Source organism: Hydra vulgaris, chromosome 06 (assembly GCF_038396675.1).
Source record: "Hydra vulgaris chromosome 06, alternate assembly HydraT2T_AEP".
In the NCBI taxonomy this organism is placed as follows: Eukaryota; Metazoa; Cnidaria; class Hydrozoa; order Anthoathecata; family Hydridae; genus Hydra; species Hydra vulgaris.
The window spans coordinates 37394413-37407133 of NC_088925.1; the positions used below are offsets into that span (position 1 = coordinate 37394413).

General features: G+C 28.2%; 1 protein-coding gene across 1 annotated transcript in view; it reads left to right on the forward strand.

Annotated features, from left to right (window-relative positions):
• The window catches only part of LOC100203891 (C-1-tetrahydrofolate synthase, cytoplasmic), a 62217-nt gene that overhangs the window by 34555 nt on the left and 14941 nt on the right, over positions 1–12721 (forward strand). The window contains exons 4-7 of the mRNA XM_065800046.1: positions 2224–2414; positions 3165–3318; positions 3557–3640; positions 10681–10792. Coding sequence (XP_065656118.1) covers positions 2224–2414; positions 3165–3318; positions 3557–3640; positions 10681–10792 — 541 coding nt within the window. The remainder of the gene's footprint in view (positions 1–2223; positions 2415–3164; positions 3319–3556; positions 3641–10680; positions 10793–12721) is intronic.

A 12721-nucleotide genomic window follows, 5' to 3' on the forward strand; every position in this document is an offset into this window, starting at 1 on the left:
AATATAATAATTTACTTTCTGATTAAGATTATTAAATCTTTCCTTACCAATCGTAGTATAAAAGTTGTCCTCAATGGACAGCACTCTTCTTTATTTCCCGTAAATTCAAGGGTTTCTTAAGTTTCTATCTTTAACCCTATATTTTTATAATTTACATTAACGATCTTCCAGAAAATTCTCACATCTAAAGTGGTATTAATTACTAATGATACTGTCATTATTCATGTCTTGATAAGAAGCCAACCATCTCGGATTGCTTTGAGGAGGCATTTGAGCTTGAAAAGGATCTTACTTCAGTTACAGCATGGGGTCTCAGTGGTTTGTGAACTTTAACTCAGATAAAACTCAATTTTTTTCAGCTAATGGTTCAACGCCAACCTTCAACCATTGTCACATTGTCGTAGTATTGCTTCTCTTTCTCTTTTTTATAAGTACTAAAATGGGCGCTGCTCTAAAGAGCTAGTGTCTCTTGTGACATCTGCTACAATTCAGGTTACTTGTCATTCAATTAAATCTCATCTTAATACCAATGCAAACTGTACAACCCAGCATCAAGAGTTTGCAATCTCTGTTTAAATAAGAATTTCAAATTTTTTTATACAAAAGAGAAAACCCACCAAGTGCGTAAATCAGTGCTCAATTATACAATAGTAGAGCAATATTTAATTCACGAAAAAAAGTATGCTCTAATAAATAACAAACAATATTTTGTTTTAATGAAAAACACTATATTAATAGTACCTGAAGTTTTGTGTTTTTAAGACAATCATCAGCTTTTAAATACAGATCAAAAAGTAAACAAAACCATTTAAAAAAACATTTAAAAAAGTTGTAAAAATTATTGTAGAAAGAAATCTGGTGTAACGAAAAAAAGTTTTAGTTGTCAAGATGTCTGAATGTTTCTCCAAAATAACTGGCATTATAACAAGCTCAAGAACATTTGTATACAACATGCAATTTGAATAGCATAAGAAAAGGATCTTTAAACAATAAAATTTTGTTTTTAACTCTAATTTTATTAGAACATCTTTGTTTTATAAACAATTAGTTTTTTTTTCAATTTTTGAATAATCAACAGTAGAGTCAGTTCCTGTTAATAGAAGCTTTAAATATCTTATATTTGAGTTATTAACAGTTCAAAACAGAACAGGTTCATTTTACTAAAACATACCATTTATTTTCGAAGTCAATAATTTTTTGTGAAAATTTTGTAAAATAAAAGAAAGATTTTTATTTATTCATTTTATCTTCATCAAACCCCACCAGGTATTGTTAATTTTAATATGTTCAATTAATCAAACAACACAGTAGACTAAATTTGTAGCAAGACATACCTTATAAAGTTTTTTGTTTTGTTTTGATAAACTGATGTTAAAAATGGGATTGGATTTTTTGATAAGTACATCTAAAAAGGCAATTTAGTTTTCTTTTTCTTTTTCCATCAGAAATTTTTATATTGTGTGCAATAAAAGCGAATAAAAATTTCTAGTGCTTTCAGAATTAAAGATAGGATTTCATTTACATACTGTTTATAAAAAAGAGAAGTTTAATTACTTATTAAGTTTAATTACTTATTACTTATGAAGGTATAAGCTAAGATAAGCGCTAAAGGATTTCAACACCATCTGTTTGATCATAATTTTTTGTGTGAAATAAGAAATGAAATCCTTTAATTTTTCCGAATTTTTCAGAGTGTTTATTGCTATCGGTTTGTGAAAAAATTGATAATTCAAAAAATTGTTATTTTTTTTTTTTACAAATCATAACACTAAGAAGTTTTTGGAAACTTTAAAGGAAATTAAAGTGAATTTCTGGAGTTCCGGAAATTCCCGTAAAAAACTCATCTATGATTTTCAAACTGAGTTTAAAAAAATTGATTTAATAACTAAAATCCATAAGTTTTTTTTTTTTTTTTTTTTTGAAAAAAGATGAAAAAACAAACAAAGAATAATTGAAAATAGAGTTGCTGCCCCAACCTAAACCCTTAGTTTATTTAATGACACTCCCTTGCATATTCTACCTTGATAGTCAGTTGATCTATGTATTGAAGCCCTCACAACTACCTAGTTCACTATGATATCATATTGCTTAGCTAAATACGCTATATATATATATATATATATATATATATATATATATATATATATATATATATATATATATATATATATATATATATATATATATATGAAAAATAGTTTATATACATCTTTTAATTCTTAGCTTGGATTTTGTGTTAATCATGTTAAGTTTGACAAAAATGTGACAGAGCTTGAGGTTTTGCAAAGTATAGATGATTTAAACAAAGATGCCTCTGTTCATGGTATAATTGTACAGCTTCCATTAGATTGTGTTGAAAAGATAGATTCAGCAAAATGTACTAATGCTGTTCTCCCAAGTAAAGATGTTGATGGGTAACTTTATTAAAGTTTGTGTATTTCTACAATTTTATCTATAAAAATTTATTAGAATTCAGAGATAGTAATAGTCTAACTATTACTATATATAAGTCTTATTATAATAATGGACCATTTAATAAAATACGAGAGTTACTAATCCTAGAAAAAATATATAAGATTTTATGCTTTTTAATTTTTTTTTGTTAAATTTTATAATACATTCAATTTTTTTTTCTAAATATTTATTTGTTTTTTATTTTTCAAAAGTTCTAATAATAGTAATTATTTGTAGTTATTTTGTTAAATTTTTTTTTTCATTATTAATTATATTACCAATAGTTATATTATTATCAATAATTATATTATTATTAATAATTATATTACTATTGTCAATTATATTTATTATTGATAATTATATTATTAATAATTGTATTATTAACAAATATATTTATTAAAAAACTGTATTAATAATTCTGTTTGTTATTTTAATCTGTGGCTTTAGTTTGTATTAAATTTAATAATTTTTTATCTTTTTTTTAATAATGAGTAATATAAACATGCATAAATATATTCATACATTAATTAAAGTTTATGATAATATTTGTGTTAAAATTTTTTTTCTAATTCGTATTTAAATTTTTTTTTTTTTTGTTGCAAAAATCATTTGTTAAAAAAATATTTTATATAGTTTTATTTTATATATGCATGTTCATTTTTATATTTTTATGTTTTTTTTTGTTGTTTTTTTTCATTTTTTATTTATAGGCTTAATGAAGTAAATGCTGGACGCTTATCACGAGGAGAGTTAAAAAGTTGTTTTCATCCTTGCACTCCTCATGGTTGTATGGAGCTTTTAAAACATACTGGTGTTGAAATTGAAGGGAAACATGCTGTTGTGGTTGGAAGAAGCAAACTATTGGTAATATTTTTGTTCTTTAATTAATAGGATTTAACATTTAGCATTGAAGTCAATGCTTGGTATGCAATACCAAAGCGTTGACTTTAATGTTAAATGTTAAACTCTGTTAACAATGGTAGTAGTGTTTAAATGATGTTCAGAAATATTTTAAAAAAGGGGGTCATAAAATAAAAGTAAATTTCAATTTTTTTATATTTTCAAGTTTATTTTAAAATTTAAGTTTTTTTTTATTATTCAGGGCTCCCCCATGGCTAACCTATTAACATGGGCAAATGCTACAGTTACAATATGTCATTCTCGAACAAAAGACCTTGATAAAATGGTATTTTTTTATATAATTTAAAAGGCATTGGTAAAAGCAGTAAAATAAATTATTGCTATTCATAATTTCAACTATTGCATTATTTAAAAAAAATGCTATATACAAATATGATTTTTTAAAATTAAAATTTAAATATTTCTCTTTACAGAAGTCACTATTGCAAATTTCTTTTTAATAAATCAATAAATTATTTTTTTAAGCTAACTGAAAATCGTTTGTAAGTATATTAAGTAATAATTTTTTTTAATTTTATGTCCTGTATTGTTTTTTATCTACATAAATGATCTTACTGACATTCTCACAACCAAAGTGGCTCTATTTGTTGATGACTCATATTTATATTCCTGTAATGACAAAAAGTCTTCTCTTTTCAATCGCTTAGAGCATGAGGCCAGTCCTGAATCTGATGTAACAGCTCGGCCAAAACTCAGTTATTTACTGCAAACAATATCACAGTATTGTCGCCATTCCTATAAAAATGAATAGAAACCCTCTCATTGAGTCCTCTACTTTACCTCTTCTTTGGATTATCATTTGCTACTGACCTCTTATGTAAACCATATAAACAATCTGCAAAGTTAGCATCCGTTAAGGCTGTTACTCTTTATTGTGCTCATTTTACTCCTGATTTCATTCTCTACCTCTACAAATCTCTTGTTTGTTCCTGTATGGAATACTGTTGTCATATTTAAGCTGATTCTTCTAATGATGCTCTTTCTCTCTAGACAAGGTAAAAAACCCATTTTAAACTCTTTCCTTTTTCTACAAATACTATCACAATCACTGATCAAAAGAACTATAATTTGATCGCTTTAACCAATTTGATCAAAAGAGCTGTCATCACTTGTGCTGGTTCTTCTAATGATGCTCTTTCTCTTCTAGACAAAGTCCAAAAATGAATTTTTAACTCTTTCTCTTTTCTACAAATACTACATCTTTGCTAATCAAAAAGAGCTATTACCTCTATTTCCATCAACCAAAACTTCTTCTTGCTTGACTTGTCATCCAGCAAAGTCACAGTGTATTTGTCCTTACATGCTTTAGAAACTTTTGTCTAGTTTTTTCCTGCACTTCAACCCTTTAAAACTCTCTCCCATCTTCAGGTCTTCTTGACCCATACAACCTACAACTTTTCAAGTCTGTTTCCTTGCTCTTTAACTCTATTCTTTTTTTTCTAGTAACTCAACTTAATTGTTGGTTGTTGGTTGGTTGCAACCTTAATTTATTAAAATATTTTAAGTTAATGTTTATACAAAAATTTCTTAATCATGATATTTTTGATTATTTATTTTAAAGTTTAAATTAACTTGAATCTAAAATTTTGCAAAAAGTGTACATATGCATACATGAACATATATAAAGCATTCATGGGCATATATATGGAATACATCAATATAAGTGATGATACACAAGTATACACAAAACATACACATCAAAATTTTTTGCTTAATTAACAAATCTTCAAAATATATAAATATTTTTCAGAAAAATATAAATTAAAAAAAGCAGATTGGATTTTGCTTGCCTAAGATATCAATAAGAAGTACACACAATAAATCATTGATAATTTTTTTGTCATGAATGCATCCTAGACTAAGTTGATTTCTGTAGGTCACTGGCATTTACAACTGGCATTTACTTACTGGCATTACAATTATAAAGTGTACTTTATTATATCTTACATAACTTCTCATTGATATTCTCATTGATAATTGAAAATAATTAATAAAATAAGTATCTATTTATGACATTATTAATGACATTTCAAGTAAGGCTAAGTAGCAAATATATTTGCATATATATATATACATATATAAATATATATATATATATATATATATATATATATATATATATATATATATATATATATATACATATATAAATATATATATATATATATATATATATATACATATAAATATACATATATATATAAATATATATATATATATGTATATATATATATATATATGCGGTAGTGCGGTAGTGGTGTAGTGATAGAGCGCTGGCTTCATAAGCGAGAGGTTCCGAGTTTGATTCCCACCACATGGTAGTGGTGTAGTGGTAGAGCGCTCGCTTCATAAGCGAAAGGTTCCGAGTTCGATTCCCACCACGTCCCTGGTAGTACCGCGCTCAACTTGTTTCTCCGCGCAGCGGCTTTGTTTGTCAAGGTTCGTGTTTCGGAGTTATAGAGTTGAGAGAGGGTGATAACCACAAGTAGCCTCCTCATCTGTAGTGGCCTTCTCGGCTTTGGGGAGGTGAATTATTAAAAAAAAAAAAAAATATGTTTATATATATATATGTATATGTATATATATATGTATGTATATATATATATATATATATATACATACATACATACATACATACATACATACATACATACATACATACATACATACATACATACATACACATACATACACATACATATACATATATATTTAAAATATATATACATACATATACTTATATATTTAAAATATATATATGTATACATACATATACATATATATTTAAAGTATATATATACACACATATATATAAATATATATATATATATATATATATATATATATATATATATATATATATATATATATATATATATATATACATATATATACATATATATACATATATGTTAAAATTACTGTGGAGTGTCCTCTTTGATGGCATTGAAGTTATTGATCATGAACTTTTTTACAAGACGGCGATTAGATGAAAGTTCATTTGATTTGTTTAACAAAGGCTATGGTGATGAAATTATATGGTATTTCTCCATCATGCATAAATTACACAATTATCCACTAAGTTTAAACGGTTCATCCTGATCTAAAATTTCCAGAAAGGGACTGGGTTTAAACTGTTCTTTTTATTTCTCCACACAATTTTAGAAAGCTTGGTGAAATTAGCTTTACTTTCATAAAGAAAAGAATTTTTATGTTTGTAAAAACAATCTCTAAATGTTTTTATGCAAGTCCTATGTAATAGATGTCTTTATCTTGTGGGTTTGTTTTCACATTGCATATATAAATGATATTTTTACTTGAACACTTTCCATTAAATGGACACAAATCAATCTGCCGGCAATTACAAGATGGAAGACTAAGGTTAGAAGAATCTGATAAAATTTTATTGTGTGAAGTCATGATGTTGCGAATATTTGGAAAACAGCTATAGCTAACTTCTAGGTTATTTTGGTTAAACAGTTTATGAAACTTATGATTTTTTGACAAGCTTTATGATTGAATTAAGGAAAATTTAGGCTAGGTTTGTCTTAATAAAAAATTAATAGAAAATGGAGGGTATTTGTAAATAAATATCTTGGATACGTAAGTTCCTCAGTAAACCCTTATGTTCAAAAATTTTAAAAATTAGAAAGACTTAAAAATTATAAAATCATAAAATGTTAGTAGAACAGTAAAAATCCTGAAAAAAATTCTGTGGGGGTTACCCTTAATATTATTAAAAAAAAAGTTTTTCAAAAGTATGTCATGTTGGGTCTCAAAAAATATTTTTATTTTCGTTATATTCTTGTCTTAACAAAAAGACTAAAATGTTTATTGGGTTGGGGAATAAGTTTGTTCGGTTTTTTTCAAAGAGGATTGTTTAAAGCATTTGATTGTTGTTGAGCAAAGTGTTTGTATTCATTAGACAGTGCCTTTTCTGCTCTACAGAACAGTGTTATTTGTTTTTTCAAGTATTTTTAGTTTTTCCTATTTTCCACCTTTAAAAATGGAATAAAAATCAGCATTTTTGACACCTACTTTTCTTCGCTTTTCATCGTGGTCAAAAACCAGCTGAAGTCGCTCGTGACATGCAATGTGTATGGAGGTGTCGTAGGTGAGCGCGCAGCAGAGAAATGGTTTGCGAAGTTCAAAAACGGCAACTTTGACCTCAACAGCATACCTCGCAGCAGACGACCCTCAGATTTCAATGAGCATCTCAAGGCACTTTTGAAGGAAGATGATTGCCAAACAAGCCGTGAATTGGTTGAAAAAATTAACTGCGATTATAAGACTATCCTCAATCATCTTCACTCAATGGAATTTGCCGAAAAACTCGGAGTCTGGGTGCCTCACAAGCTTAACCAAGTCAACAAAGAAAATTGTGATCAAATTGCTGCTAAACACCTTGCGTGCCATCAAGCAACAAGCGTCCATAAACAGCGCTTTTTGTACAGAATCATTACTGGAGATGAGAAATGGTGCCTGTACATCAATATGAAACAAAGAAAGGAGTAGGCCCCAGGAGACACACTGACGCAGAGAGTCAAGCAAGATCTCGACCCAAAAAAGACCATGATCTGCATTTGGTGGGTCTAGGAAAACAAGATATACTGGGAAATGCTTAAAAGGAATGCAACGGTCAACAAGGAGCTCTACATTGCCCAAGTACGCCTTGTAAATGAGCCTATGCGATTGAAAAGACCTGACCAAAAAGGCCAAGTCATCTTGCTTCACGACAATGCCAGACCCCATGTTGCACAAGTTGTCAAAACTGCACTCCAAGATTTCAAATGAGAGGTTCTTCAACATCCACCATTCTCTCTGGACCTTGCGCCAACAGATTATCACCTTTTCCGCTCCTTGTTGAATCAAACGAGGGGTTTTAACTTGAAAAGAACCTTAAAAACTGGCTCAACAACTTCTTTGCCACCATACCGGGTGATTTTTGGCAGAACGGCATCAACAAATTGGTCGAGAGGTGGGAGGAGGTTGTAAAAAGTAACAGCAAATACATAATTGATTAATTTATTGCTATAATTATTGTTTTTTGTTTAAAGAAAGCTCTTTGAAAAAATCCGAACAAACTTATTCCCCAACCCAATAGGTATATTATTATTTTGACAACAATTTTTTTTTTATAATATTCACTTTTTTTTAGCTTATTTTATTTAGATTTTCTATTTCATATAGTTTTCGGTTCTTTTCTTCGGGTATTGCTGTTTTATTCTCTAGTTTCTTATAGCTTATTATTATTATTTCTTATAGCTTCATTTTGCGGAGAATTCTTAAAACGCTTACTATATAAAAATGTAGTCAAGTTGTTTAAAAAAATTGCTTTAAATGTGGGGGAACAAGGCTTGTGACCGTGTATATATATATATATATATATATATATATATATATATATATATATATATATATATATATATATATATATATGTATATATATATATATATATATATATATATATATATATATATATATATATATATATATATATATATATATATATGTATATATATATATATATATATATATATATATATATATATATATATATATATATATTGTTTCTTAACTTGTTTCTCTGTGCAGCGGCTTTGTTCGTCAGGGTTTGTGTTTCAGAGTTATAGAGTTGAGAGAGGAGGTTATAGCCGCAATTAAGTAGCCTCCTCATCTGCAGTGGCCTTTTACCATAGACAAAAATGTTATTACCTATTACCGTTATGGCCTATTACCATAGACAAAAATGTTATCACCAAGTTCTTAACAATTACTTCCAATCTGTGTTTGCTTTAGAACCCACAAATAACTAACTGCCAGAGTTCAAAAAAAAGAACTGACTTAACTTGTGACATGAATGATTACAATATCGAATTCACTGATGTCAAATGCAGACTGGAGAGCCTTAAAGAATTTAATCAATGAGTTTTGATAGGCTTCATCCGAGAGTCCTAAAATTATGCACAACGGCCTTCACTACATCTCTTAAATTTGTTTACCCTAAATTGCTTAAAGAAAGCATTGTTCCAGACCTTTGTAGAAGATCAAATGTTATGCCTACCGTCAATAAAGGGTTCAGAACAAAAATATCTAACTGCCATCCTGTTTCACTTATATCCGTAGCATCATTCACAATTGAATAATGAAATTCTGCAATGAAAACAAAGAGCTAAGGAGCAAAATGGTTTCATGAACAAAAAAGAGGCTGTGTCATAGTATGATAGAAGCGAGAGATCTTAACTGAAGGTGTTCATCAAGGTAATGCTATTGATGTAATTTATACTGACTTTAGTAAAGCCTTTGATAAGAAGGTATTACACTGTCAACTCCTGTATAAACTCAAAGCATACAGCATTGGTGGGTCATTAATCAATTAGATTGAACAATGGCTCGCCAATAAATGACAGCAAGTAGTAATTGATTGCTATGAATCAGAATGGAAGAGTGTTACAAACAGGGTACCACAGAGTTCAGTTCTTGACCCACTACTGTTTGCCCTCTTTATTAATGATTTCCCTGATAATATCACTAAATCACTAACCACAACAAAATATGTGATGATTATTTTAAAATTATGGGAGTTATTAAATCGAGCAAAGATGTTGCTCTTGCAAAATGACATCAATAAAGTAGACTTATCAAAAAAATAGCTCTTGCTATTCAATACATCTCAAACATGGCATTGAAAGACTCTAACAAATCCAGCGCAGAGCGACTAAAGTAATTTCTGAGCTTTAAGATCTTTCTTACAAAGAAAGACTCAACATTCTTGGACTAACCACTCTGAAAACCAGAAGGAAACTTATACAACAGATAAAGATGGAGATCTTATACAACAGCATAAAATAATACAAAGTTTCATAAAAGTTGACCTGACTTTACAAATAACAGCACCTGCTAGTTTACATTATGATCTACACGACACAACCTTTGCCTGGAAAAACAGAATGTGTAAAACTGTGCTGAACAATTCCATTATTTTGCAAGCCATGTTGTAAATGATGGGAATTCTTTACTGTCCAAAACTGTAAGCACATCATCAACAAATATTTTTAAGAACTTTCTTACCAGAAAAGCAAAAACATAAATAGTCAACTGGATACACCAAGTATGTTCAGCATAGAAGTGCCTGATGCCGCACTTCTTCATTAATATCAACACTAAAACAATTATATTTTTTTCAAAAATTTAATTTTTGAAAACATTGTCGCACTTTTGACATTTAGTTAAAGAAATTAATTGAATATAGAAATTTAAACTTAACATAACTTGGATTTTTGAAAAATAGTTTTTTCTTATAGATTTCTCTTGGGGATATTGTTATTGCTGCTTGTGGACAAGCTGAAATGATTAAGGGGAGTTGGATTAAACAAGGAGCCATTGTTATTGACTGTGGAATAAATGTTATACCAGGTAACATATTTTAGTTTAACCCTACTATGCTGTCGCTAATTGACTTGCACTTGTTACATTGAGACCCCCAACTGAATAAGTGTATGTTTTATAATAAAATAATGTATATATGTATATTTAAATGTATAATATATACACAGGGCCGCCGAGAGCTGTCACGCTGCCTGGGACAGCAACCCTGAGTGGCGCCCTTATTTATCAAAATTTCCCTATATTGTAGATGAAGGACCTTTTTTTTTTAGGTAATTTAAAGAAAATCTTTAAAAAAAAAGCTTTAATAGGTGATTGCTTTTCACAGAAGATTTCCAATCAACATGAAGCTCTTTTGAATTTAAATTACTTTAATTTCTGCGTCGCTTGTAATATCCTACTTCTATTTTAAAGTTAGTTTAGTTTGATTTACTTAATGGATAAAGTACATCATGGTGAATTTACCTTAAAACTAAATCAAAATAGCCAGTTACCTTAAAACTAAATCAAAATAGCAGTTTCAAAAGCAGAGACATTCTATTTTTTTGTTTTAATGTTTGCAGTAATCACCGGTTTATTGCAAACAATAAACTGGCGATTTCTGCAAACATTAAAACAAAAATTAAATTATAAAAAATTCAAATTAAAAAAAATGAATTGTTCTATTGTTAGTTCAAAAAATAATTTTTCTGTAATTATGAAAATATAATTTGACTTATAAAACCAAATTTTTTTTCTCTCACTTTTTATTACTAAGCAACTTGAACAAAAAAAAATTGAATGAAAACACCAACTTTAAAACCATTTTCATGAAAAAATTAGTTATACTCATGGTATAATTAAAATGGTATTGGTTCTATTAGATATAGAAGCAGGAAGTATGAAAAAATGTGGTATCTAATGTTTATTTGCTTTGATTTTACTCGTTTAGTTTATGGATATAGTATGTTTTGCACAAATATGAAATTTAAAGTTTTATCAGGATAATGTTTTAATTTATTAATTAGAACAATTTTATTTATTTACTTTGTTTTATTTTAAACAAAGTAAATAAATTGTTTATAACATTACTAACATAAAACTTTGTTTTATGTTATTAATGTTATAAACTGTATAAAACAGCAATAAAAGACGTAATAATAATAATAAGTTACACTATATCTGCAATTTAAACTTTAAATTATAACTTAGGCTGTAAATCATAACTGTAACATACGCTACTTTAAAGCCTGCCAAACGATAATATTATAAAATAATATTTAAGTATGAGAGATATCAAGTTAAAAAAATCACAATTAGGAACTAATGTACAAAAGATACAATTTTATACTAATGCAACCTCTTTACCGCAAAGCGGTGCCAGAGATATAGGAGCAGGGGGGGGGGGGGGTTCTAAAAATTTAGTTTTTTTACAATTAGATTTTTTTTGTGTTATTCAAGCCCTGTATAAATATAACTTAAATTGCTAGTTTAGATGAGCACTCTGACGTCACACTAAAATAACCTGCTGCTGGGGTTTCAGTACATACATTGACTGACAAATAACCTGACTAGCAGCAGAGTGCTTCTACATCAACTGAGGGTTCGGGATAGGGCAGCAATCTTTTCTTTCATTCTTGATTAGTTTTTTTTTCTTTCTAAAAACGTGTTATGCTATTAAGATAAGCAAAAATAGTGTGCAAATACTCATCTAAACCAACTATAGAAGATATATATATACACATATAACATGTGTGTGTCTATATCTATATATCATATATTAATATATGTATATACAAATACAAAGAATTTTGCTGTTCGTACAGTAGGGTGTTTCGTATATTATCAGTTTTTGAAATTGAACTTGCGAATGGATTTATAAATCGACCATTTATATGAAAGTAAGTTTGAGCATTTAAAAAAAAAAATTATAATTTTTAGGGTCCCCGCCAGTTTGATTTTGGGCAAAAAATTTTGGGT